Raw genomic sequence first — 22,714 nt, 5'->3', positions numbered from 1 at the left:
CTGCGTGCATCTAGCCAAATGAAAGCGGTTCAGAACCAACTGGCCCAGGTGAGGAGAGCAGGGAATCTGTTTCTCTCCTGCTCTCTCCTCGCTGTGCCTCACCTGCTGGCCTGACCCTTTGCACTTTTGTGTGCTGAACACAGGGTTTGAGGCTATGGGTTTCTGAGGCGCTGGCCTCTTCTCCTTGGTATGTGAGTGGAGAAATGTGAGTCATTTTTAATCTGGAAAACAGACCCATTCCAAAAGGCTGAGAGGTGAGTTTGCTAGGCCTGCCAGTTAAACCGATAGGACAGGGGGTATAGGTTAAGCAGCAAATCTTTCAACCCCCCAGTCGTGTCTGCCAGTTGGACTTTTTTTTTTTCTTTAATGGCCAGAGGGCAGGCCTGGTGGCTGTACAGCCCAGTCCTCCTGCTCCTCAGGAGATGGGGACCTCGTCTGAGCGTCTGATTTCCATTGAAGCCTCTCTGGCTCACCCTCCTCCCCCCACCCCTGCTCGATTCTGTCACTTTAAGTCCAGCCCCTGAGAGATAGCCAATAGGAGCCAAACCATACATCAGTCTCCCAGTCTTAAAGCTACAGTAGGGTTAGTAGGCTCCAAGTCTCTGGTGCCCAAGCCTCCTCTACGGCTTCCCATCCCCTCTGCCCGCTCGGAGTGTGTGCGGGAGTGGGAACACTGCGCTGTGCGCGCCGACTCTGCCTCCCTCTCGCCCCGTCACGGCGTTTCCTCCCACTCTGCCGTCTCCCGCTCACTGTGCCCCGGCCGGGACTCACACCTCGCCCGTGCCCTTCACTTGCTCGTCCGCGTGATTTTCCCGTCGTCTTTCTCCACCAACTGGGAATGCTAAAACGGGCCTGATGGACGTGTCAGAACTCTGCATCCCGGACCCCCTCGGCTACCACAACCAGTAGGTGCTCTGCTTCTCGGTCTGTCCTTCTGCCTGTCCAGCTGTCTCTGTCCTGGATGTCGCAGTTCTTCTAGGCATTCAAGTGGCCCGGACCGGACCCCTGGGCACTTGGGGGATGTCGGAGGGGAAAAGCCACACACTTCTTGGGTTTCCTTCTGGGGGTAACCCGCCTTTAACTTTTCCCTGCAGCCCCCCTTTACAAACCCAGACTTTTGGGTAAGAGCAGCGCTTTCTCATTCACTCTTTCTTCCTCTCTCGTTGAGAAAATATTTGAGTTTCTGTGGAATGAGGAGGAACGAGCCCAGAACAGGTGCGGCAAAGTCGCAAGGATGTCCTGTCCGATAAAGCCTCCCCGCGGGGCCCTTTGACTTTAATATTTATTTCCATACTGGGGACCAAAAATGATGAGCAAGGGGGCGAAATCTTAGGTGCCACGCAGGGTTTTGGAAACTGCAGGCGGCCCGCGCTGCCTAACCCAGAGGTCCCGGTGGGGAGCCCCGAGGGCGCGCGTGCGGCACAGTGAAGCCAAGGCACCCCAGGGGTGCGGGCTGCGTGGCCCAGGGCGCACTGCGTCCCGCATACCCTGCGAAGGGAGCCCGCATCCCGCCATGAGTGGGGACACCCTCCCGGCGCTGCAGAGCAGGAAAAGTTGGTTTGTTGCTTTGTGGGATGCTGTGCCCCGCGGAACAGACCAGCGCGATTTCCATGCTCCAGACGGTTTTTCGCTCGCCTATCTGGAACCTGGGGTGGTCGGAGAAGCGTGGGCGTGGGCGTGGGCAGCGGCCCGGGCTGCGGAAGTGGACTCGCAGGAAGCGCGGGTTCCCGGGCTTGGACAGAGCTCCGGGCGCGCAGAGTGGGAAAGTGGAGAACCGATCCCCTCGAACGGCGGCGGCTGCCTCGCACGTCCAGCCCCGGCTCTCCAGGGTCGTGCTTTGGCCACCGGCGGTTTCCCTCCCAGGGCCCTCCGCTGTCCACGCCCCACCTGCCTAGGTATCTGCTGGGGTCTCCCCTCTGGGGATTCTAGTCCCGCCGTTCTGGGCAGGTGGAAGCGCGTATGGGTGTATGCGCGGAGTGGTCCCTCGGAAGGCTTCAAAAATAATAATAAAATGAAAACTCTAGGTTCTGGAGGACAGGCTCAACTTCGTGCTCGTCTTCCTCCCCCCCACCGTTTTTTTCTTTTTTTCTGAAGCAAACTAAACTACCAAAGTCAGTACTCGCTCCGCCATCCTTTCATTTTTTCACTCCCCCACAAAGAACCACCAGCATCCCTAAAATAAATACTGTGGCTAGTATGGGGTTCCAGGAAGTGTTCTTAACCGTCCCCCTCTCGCTGCACAGACTACGTCCACCCCGGGTGGACCACGCATGAGAGGCAACCTCACAGAAGCATCTCGCGTCAGTGCCGGGACTGTCCCAGCCTCCACGCCGACCGTTTTGGTTCTAGTTTTAGGAGTTCCCTGGGTCTTGAAGGTACAGAATTTAGACAGTGTCAGAAGGCAGCAAATGGGTTGGCAGATGAAGGCTCTCCTTAATTATAATGGATTCAGATTCCCATCAGCTTGAAAAGTGGCTTTTCATTCTCTTTAAAGGTTACACTGATCCCAGCTTGCAGGGCTGGTGGGGTGGGGGTGGGGTAGTGCCATAAGGTGCTCCCTCCTAACCGGCTAGTGGGAACCTCCAGAGAAACCTCAGCGTGGGTAAGTGAGGCTGTGAACAGTGTTTGATGCTTATGGGGCAGGTCCTCACCCTCACATAAAACTACCAAGGGTGACAAATATTGGATATTTAAATTATTTAGGCTTCTTCTCTCCAGAGGTGACTTCTTTAGTTGAGGTTGAAATATCTATGTATTTGTCCCTAGTTCAAGTCAGAGACAATAAATATGAAAATTAAAATGGGGGAAGTACGTCCTTTGATTATGTTAACCAGGAAAGCAAGGAGGGATGGAGGATTTAGCAGCTGGGTAATTCATTGAGTTGACGGCAACCCTGACTTGTGTTTGAGGAGAAATATGGGCAAAGAGGGAATGTCAGGGAAGCAGCAGAAGGGCATGTGGAAGCGGAGGTCCTGAATGTCTGGGAAGGGTTTCAAGTGGAAATCACTTATAAAGTAAACCTGAGGTTTGGATTCCCTACCCTTCCTGGTTTCTTTGCAAAGAATTAACTTCTCACTCTATGGGCACAGGGAAAGCCAGAAATACACCCACTGTTTCCACTGAAGAACTAAGCATCCCTGTGAGATGCCATTTCTCAAAGCCCAGGACCTGCTGGGCAGCAGCCCCGGGCATTGGTGAGCCGGCCCCACACATAGATGTGTGCCTTCTGGTGAGCTTTAGTGTCTGCTGTGGTGCAGGGGTACAAAATCTCCAAGGACGAACTTGTGGAGGTCAAAGGCTGGTATCGGGGGACGCATCTTTCTGACCTCAACCCCAGTGTTTCATCACAAGTGACTTTAGAGCCACGGGTAGCAAAGTAGCAAAACAGGACTGCATTTTTTGGCTTGTTGGAAGAACAGTAGAATTAATCCATTCATTTCAGTGCTGATGTTTCTTGGGGAACACATACATGAGTGGGTTCCTGTGCTCCGTACAGTTTTTACCCATGTGGCTTAGTCAACATTCCCGGACTTGAGAAAACCCAAGGGCACAGGGACGTCAGTTCAGCCTCCTCACCTGCTAACATACAGAGAGCATATTTTAATGCGTTAGGGTTATTCTCATTTTCCCAGGTGAGAAATTCTCTCTCTCTCTCTCTCTCTCTCTCTCACACCTTCAAACCTTTCTCTCCTTCATTTTCATTTTCCTGTATCCAATCCTGTAGGTGACTCCATTACCATTTCTAATCAATATTTTATGTACATATATAATCAGCTGGAGTGGGAGTGTGTGTGCTGGCCTGCATTTGCCTGTGTACAAATGCCTCCGTGACTGGACCAGCTGGAGATCCTTCGCATAAAACCCAGGGGGTGAGGGGGGCTGCTAGTGACCACTTTGCTGCTGTTAAAGAAACAAAGAACAAATTGTCCCGAAGGTAAAATATGTGGGTTCACACGTAGGAAAAATGCCACATGGTAATTCAGAATCAGTGACCCAGAGAAAAACAAAGGGGGAAATTAATTTTTAATGGTACATTTAAAAATAAATCAGAGTGAGGAATTAGTCTTGGTTTTCCGAGGGAGGGGCTCTAGGAAATAAACCTTTATGTGCCTGCCACCTTTCTGGAGGTGTGGGCTGCCGTGGAACAGGAGGCTGGACGTGTTCAGGCGCAAGGGCGATAAACTAGGAGGAAACAGTAAGTCAGTGAGGAGGGCCCCAGTCCCTGGCAAGGGCCTTTCCAGCTCAGTGACATCCTGAAAGCAACTGGAAATTTCCTCTCAGCGCTTATTATTTCCCCCAACGCGCTTCATTTTAGAAACGATCTTCTATTTTACCAGTAATTGGGACATATGAGAAGATATTTCTTAAAAAAAAAAAAATATATATATATGTGTGTATATATATATACACATATATATATATATACACATATATACACACACACACGTGTATATATGTTTATATGTGTGTGTGTGTGTATATATATATATATGTATATATATATATATATATATATATATATATATATATATATATATATATGAAGAAACCTGGCCCATCAAACAGGAACCTTTTCATTCTATTGATTTGGAGTAATCAATAAATATTCCATTTAGTCCAACAGAGGAGGGACGGAGGGGACTTTCGGGGAAAGCGCTGCGAAAGAAGTGGCTGTGATAGAGAGTTCGTGTCACACCCCTGCCTTCTCAGAATGCCCCCAGCCCTTGTAACTTTGTCCTGCCTGCTTGATTCGTGTTCCTGATATTTGGATATTTTGCCAAATGGGTTTTAAAGATAATCTAAACTCACTAAAAAAGTTTGTCTTGGTCCTCTGCAAATGCCTTGTTTCTTTTGAGTGCTTAGAACTGGAAAGATCCGTACAAGTCTAGCAGGCCAAAGGAAGGGTGTGTGTGTGTGCAAGGGAGAGAGAGAGAGAGAGAGAGAGAGAGAGAGAGAGAGAGAGAGAGAGAGAGAGAGACATTGAGAAGTGTGTGCATTGGGGGTGGGCCATGGAGTTGGCTGTGTGCTTGAGCGGGACTCAGAAGGAGAGAGAGTTTGGAAGACGGTCAGACAGACAAGAGACAGGATGCTTTTGACACAGTTCTGCAGAGCCCTGCTCTAGGACTTGTCTTCCCAAATGCTTTAGTGGCTTCCTCAACATGATTAAAGTTATTTGTGGTTCTAATTTAAGGGGAAGAACTGGCAGATATTTAGACCACAATCTACTCCTCCAAAGTGAAGTCCAACCACTACCCTGAACAGCCCACAGTGACACCTTCCCACACCTACCGGCCGTCGTGGGTCTCTGTCTATCCCTCCCGGAAGGTGTGGCTCTCCAAGTTCATCCAGCTTGACCAGGATGTCTATCCGGAATTAGCCAACATTCCCCACAGCTCTGCTGGGAGCTTCTGTCTTGGAGTCCGGCGGCCCTTGACTGAATATTCCCATGAGGACCCCAGTACAGCTTAGTGTTTAACTTCTAATGTCCTCTGCCGGTGCTGCGGTTCCTACTGTGGGTGTGTGGGCACAGAAGGGGGCTTTGAGTAGAGGACCCACAGACCATGCCAGGCAGCCATGTAGGGCACAACTTGGAACCAGATAAATCTGAGCCCACATCCTGCCTATTTGCCCTTGAGGCCATTCACAGATTTCTAGGGATAAATCACAGATCTTTGTAAGGACTGCTGACCCCTGACCCGGCTTCATCTCTGGTGAGTTTTCCCTTTCCCAGTCCTGGCAGCCTCGCACTCCGGGAACCATCATATGCACTCGGTCATTCCTCGGAGAGGGGGCCCGTAGGTGTCTGTGGTCCCTGTGTCCCCTGGCGTGGCTGCAGTGGCCTGGGGAGGGATTACATCCTGGTCGCCCCATCAGCTGGTGTGATCTGGTCCCTGCGCAGGGAGGTGGTGGTGTTTATAATTGCAAATGTAATTAGCAGACCAGCACAGAGGGACTGGGGTGTTCAACTTCTCTGCACATCACAGTGACCCCGTGATAGCTGGCCAGGCAGATTAACTCTCACTGGGCCAGTGTGCCCCCTTCCTGGCCTTCAGTGGTGAGGCCACTGACCTTTCACGGATAATGGCAGAGCTGTCCTGGGTAACGGGTGGTGGGGCCAGACTTCTTTCTCGGAGGGGATGTCAGGGTAGTATCTGGGAGAGGTAAGTAGTTAGGGGGTTATTTCTTCCCAAGGCCACTGGACAAGTGACTCTTGTCTCTTGTGACAGTGTGACCCTGGGAGGCAGGCTGCTCTAGGGCATTTCCTCCCTTACTTCCCCATCACACTGGATGGATGTGACAGGTACATGCTGGCCTGTGGCTCCAGGGGCCTTGTTGGAGAAAGGTGGGCTCTGAAGGGGACACATAACTTCCAGAGAGTACTCCTGGGGCTCACTGGGCAGGGGGAAGAGACTGCCTGCTGGCTCCAGGTTCCACAGAGCTGGACAGCCACGGTGGTCCCACTCGGGATGTGTGGAGAGGTCGGCCACAGGTGAGCATGGGTTTAATCTGTCTCTGGGAGCAGAGACCCCCCAACCAGCCATCTAACAAATGACTCTGAAAACCGAGACAAGTGGGAAACCGTGGAGCCAGGTAGTTTTTTCCCCCCTCCTGTGAGTGTGCCTGTATCTGCCTACCTAGAACCCCTCTCGATATGGATCAGGATTAGAATAGGAAGGATCTTACAGCACCTTTATTTGTAAGCAGTGGCTTCATGGAGTGTCAGGCCCTCTCTTGTTGCTGTTAACACTCCTGTTGCAGAGGATATCTCCGACCCCGAAAACATCAAAAGCCACTTCCATTCCTAGGAGAGTTTCCCCCTGGAGGGTCTGTGTGCGCGTGTGGGCCCATGTGTGAGGGGTGTGTTACAGGGCTAGTCCCTTTAGGATGGGGGAAGAGGACAAGCGGCTCTGAGATTTAAACAGCCCCGGCTGCCTGTGCACCCTTGCCTGGCTGAGGTCAGACTGTAGGCACATTCCAGTGGGGGCTGCGGAGACTTGGGGTTTTTCCATGGAGTGCAAGGGAACACAGAGGGACTGGAAGGCAGCCTGTCCGTGCAGCCACAGGAGTTCAGTTTTTCTTCGGAGTCTCCCTAGTTTTCTAGCCTGGGTGGGACTGGGCAGACCGGAGAGGGTGAGAAGACTGTCCTGCCCTTCTCTGGGATAACAGATGGCTGCGCTCAAAGGAACATTGGGCTAGTTCTGTTCTAGGTTCCCAACGGGGGGAGGGGGGGGGAAGGGGGCGTGTGTGTGTGTGTGTGTGTGTTCCCCTTCTCTCTCTGGATAGAGCCATTGACTGTCTATAGCTGAAAGGGTCAAATGTTTTCTTAAATCAAGGAAATCACACTGGTTAATCTAACCATGGGACGGACTTTCAGTATGGAATTGGACAAAGTGGGGAAAAAACACAAAACTATTGGCTGAATGTCTTAAATTCAGAGTTGTATTAGTGTGGGTTAAAACGAACTGAAAACCAAAGTTTTCCTGGGGATTAGAGACATCATTTTTTTTTCATCTTCATGTTGCTGTGCTTTTAAACCTATACGTATTTTAATCCCAAGGAAGTTTGTTTTTTTCTTCTCTCTAAAATATTCTATTTAATATTGTCATTCAGCGGCTCCGGGATTGAGCCCTTTCTGGGAATGGTTTTCTGGATAATATTATTTTATTTCTCAATGTCATTTCATCCAGAGGTCAAAAGGCAGTTAAGCAAACTCCGACAAGGTTTTGTTTTTATCTTCTGATTTCAAATGTGATCAATTTTCATTTAAAACTGTATCAGCATCCTCTCCTGCCAATTATAGCAGCAGTCAGCGCACGCCCGACCATCGCTGTTTACTGAAAGACTACATTTAAAACTGTATGAATGTGAGGTGTCAATTAGACTCAAGCTTTTCCATCTAGGAAACCGTCAGTTTCAAAACCCCAAATACTAAATATTATTTTAACGTGGCTCTGTACAAGAAAATGCTTGAATTCACTTAATTTTATAAAAAGCTAAAAAATGAGCTTTTTTGTTTTATTCTTCTTGTGAATTTTAAAATTTTTATTATATTTACTTGGATTTATGGTTTTGGTATTTTTACCTGGTTTGTATTTTTTTAAAGATCCCTGGAAAATGGTTTTTGGGCATCACTGGCCTTTTGTGTGTTCTTGATTTCCGAAGGGCAAAGAACAAGGAAATCCATTCGTAAAGAAATGCTTTGGGGAGGGGGAATGTGGAAGGTGGTGTTTTAGATGCGATTTCTCTCGTCTCACAATTGAACATTTTCCTTTGTCTTCACTTATTTTTTCCCTCTATTTTCATTCCAACTTGCTCTAGTTTGCCCTTGTCCTTTTAGCCCTCTTTGATTTTACATGTTTTTGGAGGAAGTGGGTCTGTGCACGGGTCTACCTGAACGTGTATGACTCTGCGTGTCCGTGTATGAGTGTGTGGGTTTGTTCGAGCTGTTTTGAGGCACTGAGCACAATTAGTCGGGGGAAGTCCCCAAGCAGAATGCCTATTACTGGCCACCCTGTCCTGATTCAGCCATCACTACCTTGATCCATTGTCAGTGGCCTGCTCACATGTGTTGGTGCGAACAAGGAAGGTAAAGGCTTCCTGTTTACAGGCAAATTCCGGGTGGGTTCTGTCTGTGTCCTGAGGAAGAAGGCGATAGGGACTGGAGGTGTGGGGGAGGGTATCAGAAAGCACTAAACTTTATTAAAACCAATTTTTAAATCTCTCCTCTCATCTCACTTCCTGGCACTTTGAGTTCTAGTTTGGGATCTTAGTGATGCAAAGTAAATGAGCTGATGTATCCTTTTGTTTTTTGCCTTCCTAATCGATCAGCAGAAAACATTCCCTTTTGATGGTGAAGCCTCTCTTCAGTACACATGCAGAATGCAGTATTTCTCCTTTTTCTTTTAACCTCACTCTTTGTCATTTGTCTCTTGGGTGTGTTGACATTGTCTACCTAAGCAGTCAAGCTAACAAGCTTTGTCAGAAAGAACACCGGTTTTACAGAAATAATAGCAATCATGCGATGGTTATAATCATTATGATAACGGTAATAACAGCTTGCAGATTTTTCTTCCTCACAAGCGCAAAGGAATTCTCATAACCAGTTTTCTCATAGTAACTGGATGAGGGTTGTTGTGTCTTGACCCCGAACATAAATGTTTTTCTGCAAACATACACATGCAAAGGTTTCAGGTTTGCATGTCTAAATTAATCCGAGAGCTAGAATTGCCTGGTCTCTGAGGGGTAGAGGAGAATATCGTGTTAGCCCTATGCCCCCACCTCTGAGAAATGCTGGGTGTGCTGCCTTTGAACTAGGACGGGAGAAATATGTCTTGTAAAGGATGCTATGTCAGGTCTCACCCCACTGACACTCGCTGCTGAGGCCCATGCATGCTCTGCCTCTCGACCCCCTCAAGTTCCTTGGTTTCTCTGGCCGCGATCTCAGGAGCGATTTGCAGACCAAAGGCACACAGAGGACAAGGGGGGAGGGGGTGGTTATGACTTGGCGCATGTGAATAGCTGGGAAAAGAGCTGTGTGGAGAAGCAAAGTCACCTCGCCACCCTTGATCGCCTTCTTGGCCATTCAGCTTCTCTGAGGCTGTGGTCCCCTGCTCCTGGTTACATCAACCTGCCCTCTGGACGCAGAGGGAGCTGACTCTCTGGATCCCTGTGACCCCTCTTGTGACTCTTTATGCTGACTCCCCGACCGGACCTACTCATCTGCAGACTGCTCATCTGCACATTACTTTTGAAATCGGTGCTGCCTTTGTTATTTCCTCTCTCATTCCTCTTTTATAGATATAGATATAGATATATATAATATATCTATATACACATAGATATAGATATATATAATATATCTATATGTGTATATAGATATATTATATATATCTATATCTATCTATCTATCTATCTATCTATCTATATAGTAGGGGTGCCAAAAAAAGTATACACATGACTTGTATTCATTTTTTGTTGTCAGTATATATTGACTATTACAATTTTACTACAGTTTTTTCCTTTCTTAAAATGTGTATACATTTTTTTGGCACCCTCTGTGCCAAATAGATATATATATTAGGCTGCCTCCTATTTCCAAGGCATGTGTGTGTGTGTATACACACACACACACACACACACACACACACACACACATGCCTTGGAAATAGGAGGCAGCCTAGTAGACCAGCCTAATGTAATAGGAAGCACCTAATATACCAGGGTCCCTCAGCTGTCTGTATTTTTTTCTACTTTAAAATTCTTACTTATATTCTTACTCATTTTTTCTCTAAAAAAACCCCAAAGCTTTAGGTTATTAATTGATTACTAACTGATTTAACAAACAAAACATCCAGCCCCTAAGGATCTCAGCAAGAGTCTAGCTGCCCTGCTCAGGCCGAGATCTGCTTTCCCCCCCTTAATCGGTGAGAAACGTTATAGCTTCAATTCCCTTGTTGGACCCTGAGTAAAAAATTAATTCATGAATAATAAAAACCAATCAGTCTTGTTGAGTTTAAGAAGGATTAGGAGAAAGGGTGTTTTTTCTTACAGAGAACATTTGGAATCTGTGTGTCATTGTCACCGAGTGTTGGGATGGCTTGAGTGTGCCTTTATTCCCAGCAAATGAGCTGTTTATTATCGTGAGGTGTAACACAGCTCCCTCCGTTGTTCGGGCAACTTACTGAAAATTGTTATGGGTTTCCCACACACTTCTCTTCCACAATCCCATATCCCAAACCAGGGAAGATTCATTGAAATTAAGCCAGTTTCCTGTGTAAGTGGCACATAACGAAATAGCAACAGACCTGGCCTTGTGCTAGGAATAAGCCTGTTGAGGGGATGGAGCCCTTGATTTCCCTCCCCTTTCCTTCTCTCAGAAGTAATTGACTAGAAATTTACATGCCTTTGCCAGAACTACAGAAATTAGACTTGTACATATTCTTTTTAGTTTCTGCTAATAGTATCTATGTCCCATGGTTGTAATGAAGATTAAACAGAGGTGATTCACAAATGCCAGGCACACAGTGGGTGTACAGTAAATGTTCGATGTTATTAATTTCTTGATGGTATCTTTTGGAAATTACTTTTCATTTCCTGACATAACCTCACAAGGAGGGTCCTCAAAAGTGAGATTGGGGTGCTTGAACTGATTGTTTAATGCGATCAGTGTAACTTGGGTTTCCATACGTCACATAAGGGGATTAGAGAAGGAATTGTGATTTGGGTGGGGGTGATGAATGGGAAATTTCCTCCAAATGAATCCCTATACCTCAGGCCCGTGGGTAGAGTTACCCGATAAAGTATAGGAAACCCAGTTAAATTTGGATTTTAGATAAACAACAAATCATTTTTTTAGTATAAGTATGTCCCATGCGATGTTTGCTGAATCGGACAACCCTAACCATGGTTGTTTTTCTTAAGTTGTTCTGATTAAGAAACATATTTCCCGTATTTTTTCTGCTTTTGACAAAGCCCAAAAGAATGATTATGTGTTTAGTGTTTTCAAATTATTTTTTAAATGACTATCTTTAACTTTATGCCAATATTAACTTTTAAGGTTGGCCATGTCTTTAGAAGTTAGTGGGTACAAGTGATTTCCGTCATCCAGGCATATTGATAGAGTTGCAATTAGGTAAGTAAATCTGTGGAATGAGGTCTCCTAACAGAGCACCCAGAGCTATTGAATTTTGCCTTAGGGAGGAACAGGGTAAGCTGAGTCTTTTCAGGAAGCTGTCTCTGCCAGATGTTTCCCTGACAAGCAGGTTGGGGGCTGGACTGCTAGAACCTGGGACTCTGGCAATTGAAAGCTGCCCTTGCTGCACCTTGGAGGCCAAAGCAGTGGCCTCTCCCTGCCTTCCTGCACAAGGACGGGAGGCTGGCTGACCTTTGAAGGCGTCCCTTAGGTGGCTGTGGGGAAACCACCCTAATCAGTGTTAAGTGGTGGAGTAAGGAGGACAAGGGGCTAAACCTGAAACAGCCAGTTCGGAGCATGGATGAACTGGGGCTCACTAAAGGGGAACTAGCGAACCCCAGCTTCACTTCACTCACCTCTAGATGCAGTCAAGTCGCACAGCCGAGGTAAACAACACCACTGTTTTAAGCTGGTACCTTCCCAGTCCAGAGTATGGGAAATGGAAGAGCTCTAGAGCCCCCTACAGGCCCTCGATGGCACTGCACCTCATGGGCCACTACGGAGCCTTTCCGGGGGTGGGAAGCAAAGCAGTGTGGTGGATCCCAGAGAGTGAGCCGGCACAAATGCAGGATCCTGGAGGAATGAGTACAGGACTGCTGCTTCAGAAATCAGCTCTGGTTTGGGAACTGGCTTTCGGAGCCATGCTCCATTCACTTTGGCGCACACGCGCGCACACACACACAGCACACCACAGCCTTCGTGGCTTGCCTGACCTTCAGACATTCTGGAAAGTACTTAGGTCTCATTCCATCTGAGAAGGCCCTCCAGCTGCTGGATATGCAGAAGCAACACAGCCAGCACCATTTTCAGAGTCCAGTACTTATGTTTAGATTCTCTTCTCCAAGACACCTACGTCCCTGGGGATTTTTTTTAGGGTTTGCTGGAAAAAAATTTGGGGGGAGATGAGAGAACTAAAAATAAACTATAGTGTCAGAGGTGGGCAATTGTAATAATAATAATTGTAGCAATCATTGGCATTTATTGAACACTTACTATGTGCCAGGCTTTGTCCTAAGAACCTTTTATCTATTAACTCGTTTCTTCCTCATGACAACCCCACAAAGTAGGTCCTATTACCATACCCATTTGGCAGGTAAGGAAATTGAAGTACAGAGACATTAAGCCACTTGTCCAAGGTCACAAAGCTGGTAAAGCTGGGATATGCTCAGGGGAAGTCTGGCTGTGAGCCTGCTCTCCTAACCACCATGGTATATGTCACTCATTGTGTCCGGAATTTCAGCTTTCTCGTATAAGGAGCACCACTTTATAGCTGTGTGAGTCAGACATGTAGGTAAAGTTTGGGGTGGAGGCGGAAGGGGAAAATTGGGTCCCAGGTCTTGTTTCTGAAATGACAGATGGAAGAAGTGCCACAGTGAGTTAGGCCCCTCCTCTCCCCTCAGCCTTTGTCATTGGCACAGAGGAAGGCTGGAGAAAGAAACTTTTGGTCTTCCTGACAGCATTCTCCAAACTCCAGAATTCTCCTGATGGTCCAAGCCCTTCATGCCTCCCTCTGAGTCTGTCCTAAATGTATTTTGAAGCCGAGTCGCTCTCTTCTCAGCCTGTATTTTTTCCCATCTCATGCCCTCCCTTTGTTCTCTCACTGCCCACTCCCCAATGAGCCCTCTGTCTGAATCTCAGCGCCCTACTGGTGACTGGTTCAGATTTCCCAGGGTACCTCACACCGGCATATACAAAACAGAATTAGAGCATGGGACTCCAAGCCCGCTTCTCCCCATGTCTTCCTTATCTCTTCCTCCCCTGATGCAGGGACCCCAGCCAAGACATGGAGCATATCTTCAGTTCTTCCCTCTCTCTCTTTGTTGTCTAATCCCCTTCTCAGTCTGGACAACTTTTTTCTAAGTATATACGGCAGATCTATTCTTTCCTATTCGTACTGTTGCTTAACCTCCAGTCCCCAGTTAGCCTGGCGAGCTTCTATCGATCCTTTCAAACCTTGCTCATGTGTGCGCCTCTGGATGAAGCCCTCCCTGATCCGTCCCAGGGGGAATTAATCTCTCTCTTTACAGCTGCAATCTGGCCTTGACTGGGTTGTAATCTGTTAGATTTGAATATACGCTTATCTCTTCCCACTAGATCATGAGCTCCGAGAGTGTAAGCTCAGTCCTGTGTCTCCAGGGCCTAGAATACTGCCTGGCACAGAGTAGGTCCTTACTGTAGGTTAGTGGAGCTACCCTAGGGAGTGGGCAGTAGGGAAGGGGTATCCCAGGCGCATAGAGGGAGGTAGCAGGCCATGGAAAAAGTGCTCAGGAGGGACCTGCTTCTGCAGCGTCTGTTGCTTTGTTGATCAACAGGGACAGAGCTGGTTGGCTAGGAGGACATCCGTGTCCTTCTCCAGGGCAGTGTAGTGTAGTGGTTAGGACAAAACCTTTGGCTCCAGACTGAGTCTAAATCCTGGCCCCAGTGGTGTGCTGGAACCAGCTCAGACTTGCTTGGGAGAGCCAATTGTTGTTTTCAAGAATTTGGGGAGCTAATGAATAAACAGAACCATTATTAAAAATGAAATGATATATACCTACAATTAAATACACTGCATTAAAAACAAAGGTAGTAAGTACTCAAATCTCATTACTTCTTAACATTTTACTGCCTTTAGCTTTATCTTCTTGAAGTAAATTTGCATCTTATGCGTCTGTATGGTGGAAACAGTGTATAATGGTTTATTACTGCCCATCTTTTCTTAGTAGCCCAATGTCAGTGATGTCACATTGGTAGCTTGAAGCCAGCCACGATAGAAGTCTTTACACCATGGAAATTGGCAGATTCTTCAAATCAGTACCCCTCTTCCAGCCAATTGTTAAATATTTACTGCCTGTCTGCACCACACCATTGCCCAGCTCCGTGATCCTGGATAAGTGACTTCATCTCTGTGCCTCAGATTCCTCATCAGCAGTGATCCCCGCATTACTGTAAAGATTAAAAAATTGATCAACATAAAGCACTTAATGCAGAGACTGCTACACAGTAAGTGCTCAATAAATTTTGGCTCTTTTTAGTGTTTCTCCCTCCGTGCTCCAGGCATCTCCCTATCCAAATTCTATCGAAACAGATGACCTTCCCAGAGTGGAATGTGAGTTTTATGCCGAGAGTGTAAACTTACTACTTTTCCCTGCTGGATTCTTGCCTGGGGTGTTTAACTGTAGTAGCTAAAAGCAGAAAGCAGAAAGCTCTGGTTTTCCAAAGGGAAAGGCCCTGGTGGGGAGGTATGCTCAAGCCTCCAGGCCAGGAGAGGAATTGGGACCACAGCAGCTGCCTCCAGCGCTGAACCGGTGAGACCGGCACACGGGAGGTCACAGCAGATGCTGAGAACAGCCAAGCTTCAGGGTGAAGGGAGGCTCTGCAGGTGGCTGTGGCGGGTCCCTGAGACCATGGGAGGGGGCAGCTCCTCTCCCTGAAAATACTGGGTGGGGAGCGGGGTGAGGTGCAGCCATGTCCCTGAAGGTAAGGGCCCCTCTGGCTTTGGGAGGTGAGGGAATATTCCAGACAATTCCCAAGTTAGTGCACATGCTGTACCTAGCTTGAGTTGGGATTGCATAAGCTGAGCTGCAGTTGCCGTGGATGCCACAGGGAAGTGGGAAGTTGAAGCATCTGGTCTGTGGCTCCTAGGACAGCAGAGGACCAGCAGAGGACCTGAGTGGGCTAGAGCTCTCCTAGTCTCCTCCTTGGGGGGTCCCTCTGGCGCCAGCTAACTCTGGCTCCTGGAGGAGGTCTTTGCGCTGGCAGCGACCTGGAAATTGCTTCAGGCTCAGACCTTTGGCATCAGGAGGCCCAGCCCAGTGACTCTCAGCTCCTGGCCAGCCCAGCCCACTTTCTGTGGTAAGCGAACTGCAAGCTTGCAGATACACCAGGTCATGGCTAGGTCTGCCCAGTTTTACAGGTCAGAAGGTGCAGCTCAGTGCTGGGGTCTTATTTCATTCTTTGAATCCCCGGTTGTAGAGAAATGTTCTTGGAAATGGCCTTGCCAAGGAGGAGGCAGCCTTGAGAATTAAACCGTCCCTGCCACCTCTCCATGAGAGTCGCCCCTTTACCCTGAAGGGCTTGGGTCTGAATCATGGTGAGTCTATACAGCACAGGGCTGGCTGGCCATGGAGGAGCCTTCAGCAAATAGGAGGTGAAAGCTTGGATGCATTTTTGAGAAAATGTGTGCATTGGGCTAAACTGCTGGTGGGCCACCTATACCGTTGTACATGTTGTTCACTAACCAAGAGTGCATGGTGGATGGGGTGGGTGAGATCTGAACTTAGTTTTTCTAATTCACACTAAGGCACACCTGGCAGTGGGGAGAGAGGGTGAGTATCCAAGGGGCTGAGGGCCTAGAGGGAGCTGAGGGGTCCGAGGCCCTGACTCACACACTGGGAGCAGCCCCCCGACTAACAGGTGCCCTGGTTCTCTAAACGCTGCTGGGTTTCTGTCTACCCACCCCCTCCCTGCAGCCTGAAGAGCTTGATGACTCTTCAGACTTGCTGTTCTGTCTTGCTGCAGTTCTTAGCGGGTCCCCCAGAGCTCTCAGTAGGCACAGCAGAGGGGGCACCCGTTCCTGCTGCTGCTGCTGCTAATTCAGGATGCCTGTGGAGGAGAGCCATGCTTGGACCCTGCGTGCCCAGACTCAAGGTGCCAGGGGGTGTGTGGGTGTGGGCAAGCTGGGGGCCCTGGCTGGCAGGGGTACGTTGGAGGGAGAGTTTCACATGGTCCCTGGGCGCTAAGGGCCTCTGTGAGTAGATTTTGGGGAGTGCTGGAGGTTAGCAACTTGTGGGGGAGCTGGAAGGAAAGGGAAGTTCTGCGAGCTTGGGTGTTTGCAGGCATGGTCTCTTCATCTTTACAGTGACACTTCTAAGCAGATGGTCCTGTCCCCACTTTACGGAGGAGGAACCTGAGGTCCAGAGGGCTTGAGTGACTTGCCGAGATGACACAGTGTATCCACTTAAAGAGCTAGGATGCAAATCCAAGCCTGCCTGAAATAGCTCAGAACTCCAAGGGGCCCGGAGAACCCCCCATTTCTCTCACAGATCCTGTGGTTCCAGACCAACCCTCCTGACACTTTTCCCGGCACATTAACGTGGTCTGGAGCCGACCCTGGGCTCAGGAAGGGGGAACAGAGCCCCTGAGAAGGGCATGTGGCTCATGAGGCTGCCACCAGGTCTTCATCCCGGGACAGCTGTGCAGAAGAAGTTCAGGGCATCTGGAAATGTGGGTGTCAGCGCCTGTCGGTGCTGGGCTGAGGGGCGTGCCTCCCCTTGCCAAACAGGAAAGAGGGGTGAAGTACAGCCCTCCCCGACCCCAGCTCCCTGGGTCAACTGGCCTGGATGGCGCTGGCCTTTGTGGACGGGAACTGCTTGAGAGATGTCAGCATTTTTGAGCTGGAGCTCCGTGCCTGTGGTCACCTCCTCAGAGGGCCGGTGTGCTGGTCTGTGGGGCACGGAAGTGCTGGAGGTCAACTTCATGCTCATGGCCTTCGGGAGGCAGTAAGGGCAGAGGCCTGCTCTGGTCTGTGTACCGCTGGGCCCATATCGAGCAGGCCTGGGTGGGGTTTGAGGTTTTCTCTCGCTTATGTCCCCGGAAACCCCCAGCTCCACCCCTGACCAGCAGAGCAGTCCCAGGAGGAGACCCTGTAGGCTTGACTTAGGGCGACAGTAGGGGATCTGACCTCCCTCACTAGGGGCAGGCACGCCTCAGCACAGAAGGCTCTCTTTGCCCTGGGAAGTGTTCCCAGTGTGGCTCCACTAGACCCCCCCATGTGTCATGGCCATCAGCCTCACTGACCCCCTCCACCCCTCGCAACCTCCCCAGTCTTTACTCTGCCAGGCACTTTCCTATGGTAATAGTAATAAGAAAACAGTTACATGTGGTCTGGAAATGGATCCTTTTCGAGGTCTGTAAATGTACTTTTCGAGAAAATTTTACATTTTATGACATCTCGACGACGTTGCATAAAGTATCTTTATTGCAAAGAAAAAGGTTATGCGATCAGAGCAGTCCAGGAAAACGGAGACCCTTGGCAGCCAAGCCATACCCACAGGGAGAGCGGAGGTCAGGCCAGGGGGTGGGTCTCCTGGACGGTGCCCATGCCAAGGGTGTGGCTGGGTGTGGGCAGCTGCAGTGGGTGAGTCTGCAGGGCTGGGCCAGCAGCAGGTGTCCGCGTCTAGCAGATACCCAGAGGATCTGAATCAGGGGCCTCTCCACAGACAGCAGGGGGACCTGGGGTGTCCAAAGGGCTCAGGCCAGGGTCTCCATAGCTGCCGTCTTCTCAGGGGCAACACTGAGATGCCAGTTTATGCCTCAGCTCCCGGTAACATAGGTGAGGCCAGAGATTGTAGCCATGACAGGTCAACCTGGCCACTGCCAGCTGAATCAGTTTCTCTCTGATTCTGTAGCTCTTTGCTTTTTCTCCATCATACTTGTTTCCTAGCCCTGTATTTCTGCCTCTGTCACCCGAGGCCTACGTCACTGTATTCTTCTCTTCCTGCTGACAGTAATCTTTGCTAACATCTGCTGAATGCCTACTATGAGCCAGGAACTATGCAAAGTGCTTCTTGTGGCTACTCACACCTTTTGCCTCCTCTCTCTCTGCACCTTCTGTTCTAAAGATGCACGCCTGGGGACCCCAAGCCCTCTCCATGGCTGGTATGGTGGAGTTCCTACTCCCCAGAGGGAGAAGGCAAGATGTGGGGGCCTGGGGAAGACCTGAGGCTTAGCGGCGTCTGAGCCCCCATTCTACAGATGGAAAAACTGAGGCCCTGAGTGGATGAGGACCTGGTCTGCACAGTCCTGCAGCTCAAGTGCAAACTGAAACCCAGGCCCCAGCCTCTTTGTCGCACACTGCCTGTCTTACTGGATGTAAATTCTATTTCCCCTCAGCTTCAGTGAGGGCCCCATGGCCTTGTGGTTGTGAGGAATTGAATTGTGAGCCTCGGGGCTCAGTAGGGCAGATCCCCAAGTCCACGTTCCACTGTCGCATTGGCCCCAGGCCAAGCCAGGTGACAAGACTGTGGGAGCCAGACAGAACCAGAGGAGGGCGGGACAGACTGCGCAAACAATTCCAATTTCCAAAAAAAAAAAAAAAAAATCAAAGCATTGAAAGCATTTCAATAGATGGAAACTGGTAGGCTGAAAGATGAGCTGATCTTCCTGGCAAGGTGGCCTCCTCCTCCGCATGGCTCCTCTGCCATCGTCCTCTGACGCAGGCCTGTGACTCTCTTCACGCTGCTCTCCCTGGGCCGTCTCTTCAGCCTGCTCTCTGCTCCTGGTGCCCAAAGTGAAGACACAGTCAGGAGCTCCTCTCCCAGTGAGTGTGTGGAGGGGACCATGGGAGCTATGAGCTGCGTGACAGCGAAGACCACGTGCTCTGACTCACGTTGGCCTTCCTGCTGCCTCGCCCCGTGGCTGGCACGAAAGTAGGAACGCATTGCCCTGCTGCCAGCCCTGTGGGTGTTTCCAGGCAACATCCTGGCTATCGCAGTCCATGTCCAAGGTCAGTACCTAACTGATCTGAGGTCAGTGGTGGGGTCTGGCAATGACCCTGTGTATATAAACACAGCTGGCCCAGCTGGTGAGGCTAGAGGAGGGTTCCTTGGAGGAAGGAGAGGGGTCCTTTCCTGACTCATAACTCACCCTTAGACGGACGTGGAGGAACAGGCAACCTGTGTGGTGTGTGGAGAGGGTGGGATCTTTGTCAGACAGGTCCGAATTCACCTGGCAACTCTGCTGCATCCCCTTGCTGTGCAGCCTCGGGCAAGTCACCTAACCTCCCTGTGCCACGCGGGCCTCATCTGAAAAATGGGAATAATAGTCCTTCCTTTATAAGGTTATAGGAAGTTTCTATAAAATAATGCTTGTAAAATGCTCACACAGGGGTGTTGTCAGGACTCCAGAGTCAGTTGTGCCCACGCATTCTCTGTAAGCATTGCTGGGGTCATTTGCAAATTCATTTTTAAGTATTACTGTAGGGTGAGTTTATTATGTTTTGTTTTTTTTCAACTGATGGAGAATAAAGGTACCAAGATTATGATACAGAGAATCAAGAATATTTTGGCATTAAAAAGAGGCTTTCGTAGGTCTATCTGGACCGATACTGAAATATAAGCAACATAAAGTGGAAAAACTCAGGTGGCTGAACAGAATATATAGTAAAATCACATTGATGGTTTTTAAGTTTCAAATGCTGGGCAAAAAGCTTTGGAAACTCCTGGAAGGAGACACAAAAAGCTGTCATTTGAGTCACCTCTAGGGCATCTGCTTGAGAACCTTGGAATTGGGAGAGATGATTACTTTTGACTTTACCCTTTTGATTGTATGAGTATGTATTCTATCATCAAAACAATTTTAATTCAAAAGTTAAGGAAGCCAAAGCATGCAAGCAAACTAACAAACTCTCCTTTAAAAAAGCATCAAAATAAAGGAGGGTCCTTCTACAAACTTGGAAGCCAGTTTTCCGGACACACTTCTGGAAACGGGATTCTGTCCTTGCCCCGGCTCCCTGCCCCCTGTGCCCCCCCCCCCAGTCCCCTGCAGTGCGGTTCTCACCAAGCTCAGCCATACCTCTGCGAGCAGCAGTGACAAAGTCAGCCCCGGACGGGGCTGAGCCCAAAGGCTGGGCTCCAGTGGCGGTGCTGACAGTGGATGAGGCAGCCCAGCTGGGCAAGGGTTGGCCTCTCACCAGCTTCTTTTTACACTTCACGCCTCACAGAGCCAGGCTGAGGGAGTCACTGGAGGATCGTGACTGGACGAGTGGGTGGCTGCCCCCCTGCCTCGGAAGCCATTAATCTTGTGTCTTGCGGCTTCTTGTCCTCCCACCCCAGACGCCCTGGCACGGACTGACTCAGAGAAGGACATGAAAAGGGGCCTTGGGCTTCTCTCCAGGGTGGACCGTGACCCTGGAAAATACCATCTGGCTTTTTTGTGTGTCTTCTGACACCCATTCCCCAGGTCGGGACACATCAAAGAGAGCTGTGTCTGGTGACATTTCTCATTGTTATTTCTCTGGCAGGGCCTTTGGATTCAAGGTCACAGGTAGACTCACGCCTCCAGCGGCTGCTGTGGGGCCTGAGGCCTCCTGTCCTACAGATGCCTTGGGAAGGGGCTTACAGAGGGTAACCCAGGACCAGGGAGAGGGCAAGACCCTCTTCCCTCCACCTGCAGGGCCAGGCCTGCAGGGCCTGCAGGGCCAGTCCAGGCAGCAGAACATCTTGGTGCTACAGCTCTGTGTTTCCTTCCCTGCAGTCTGACTCTTTCCACGCAAAATCATCAACATGCCAGGTACCTGATCTAGGGTGTCCGCAAATGTGCACAGTTTGACCTGGCCCTGGGAATCTCGGTTTTAGTCACAGATCCATATTTTCTTAAAGAAGGTGAGGTCCTGGTTTTAGAGTAATTCCAAGATAGAATTATTTGGGGTAAAGTCATTTTGTGCAAAGTAGAGGGTCTTTGACTGACCTGGACGTGTGGTACTCAGAGGTGGACTGACTTCCTTCTGAGCAGTGAGTCCTGCATCGCTAGAGGGCTGTAAGTGGAAAAGGCCCCGGTGTGGAATGTTATAGCGGATATGTCATCTGGCGGGAGACTGAGCTCTCTATTGTACATGTTGCCCTTTAAAATAAAATCCCCTTTTTTTCACATCAGGGGGGAGCAGCTGGTGGGCCTGTGTGGGGCCACATGGGACATCTCACTTTTTTACTTCTGATCTTTCCGACGTGGAGCAGTAACTCCTGAATCAGCTTGTACTTGTTGGAAAATTGGTTCAATAACCCTAACAGCTAACACATACCTATGTGTTTACTCTGTGCCAGACACAGCACTGCATGCTTTCATTTATTTTTTTTTCTTTGATTCTCAACTGTACTACAAAGTAGGCACATATATTTTCCTGATTTTTATAGATGAGAAGACGGGGGCTCAGAGAGGTTGAGTAGCATCACCAAAGTCACAGAGCTAATGAAAGGCCAAGCTGAGATTTGAACTCAGATCCTCCTCCAGAGTCCACTAGGCTGGACACCCCTGTGGATGACAAATGGCTCCCCCTGTATTCTTTCCTCTCTTCATTGGAAATTGTTTGGTTCTCTTTTTTGTCCCTGTTTACATCACCTGGGTTCAAAGGCAGCCAAGAAACTGGGTGGTCTCTGCTTGGCTGCTTCCTGCCTTGGCAGGTCCAGTGGGTGGGAGGAGGGCAGGGCTGCGGGGGAGGGGCCAGAGGCACCACCCTAGGCAGTAGCGGGCATTCATCTGGGGAAGGGACCGTGAGTGTCCGCCATGTCATTCATAGTCAGCCTTTCCAGGTACCAGAGGCACATAGTGAATCCTCACAGCAGTCCTCTGAGGCAGAAGCTCTCCTGTGCCTCGTTGTACGAAGGCTGAAACCGAGGCCCCGCGAGGCTGTATGGTCGTTCAGCTAGTGGACAGTGGGGTCCGATTCAAACCAGGGTCCACCCGACTCCGAAACTCAATCTCAGCACCGCCATCCAGCATTGTGTACAGTTCGGCCTCTGCTCTTTTATTGAGGGCCCGTAGGGGGAACAGACAGGATGCAGTTGCCTAGGTGGGTTAGAGATTATTTTAATCCTCATTTTCCCGATGGAGACCTGAGGCCCCAGAGTGAAGTCAGAAGTTGGAAACAGAAGTTACCACCACCAGACCATCTGTATCCCCGGGCTCGTCTGCCTTCTTTACATACAGATGGGGGCAAAGAAGAGATGCTGATCCTTTGGGAGGAAATGGTGCAAAGGGAAGAGGGGAGGACACTGGACGATTCGTTCGCTGGCTGATGGTTTTTCTAAATCAGAGCCCACATTTTTATTTAAACAGATGGAGTACTTTGACCAATCCTACAGGAAGCTCCGTGGGGAGGAGTCTGAGGCAGGCCCTACAGTGGCCCCGCGAGTAGATCTGTGATCTTAGGCGAGTCACTTAGCCTCTGAGCCTCCATTTCCTCATCTGCATAATGGGATAATAGCACCCAGCTCATTGGGTGCATGTGAGGGTCGTCTCCAGCAGCCGTAACACCTGGCCTCTTGC

At 49.5% G+C, this 22,714-nt stretch overlaps 1 protein-coding gene across 5 annotated transcripts in view; it reads left to right on the top strand.

The window, feature by feature from the left end:
• Nucleotides 1–22,714, top strand: part of ESRRB (estrogen related receptor beta) — a 167,370-nt gene that overhangs the window by 60,459 nt on the left and 84,197 nt on the right. The window contains exon 1 of one of the 5 annotated variants that reach the window (XM_033109629.1): nt 627–905. The exons of 3 other annotated variants lie outside the window; for them this stretch is intronic. In XM_033109629.1, coding sequence (XP_032965520.1) covers nt 856–905 — 50 coding nt within the window. In that variant the 5' untranslated portion in view covers nt 627–855. Of the gene's footprint in view, nt 1–626; nt 906–6,471; nt 6,491–22,714 lie in introns of those variants that run through there. One more of the 5 variants, XM_033109631.1, reaches the window with a different exon arrangement.

This window comes from Rhinolophus ferrumequinum, chromosome 6 (genome assembly GCF_004115265.2).
Source record: "Rhinolophus ferrumequinum isolate MPI-CBG mRhiFer1 chromosome 6, mRhiFer1_v1.p, whole genome shotgun sequence".
NCBI lineage: Eukaryota > Metazoa > Chordata > Mammalia > Chiroptera > Rhinolophidae > Rhinolophus > Rhinolophus ferrumequinum.
Note: the sequence above shows the minus strand (reverse complement) of the source record. Positions and strands in the feature narration are given on the sequence as shown.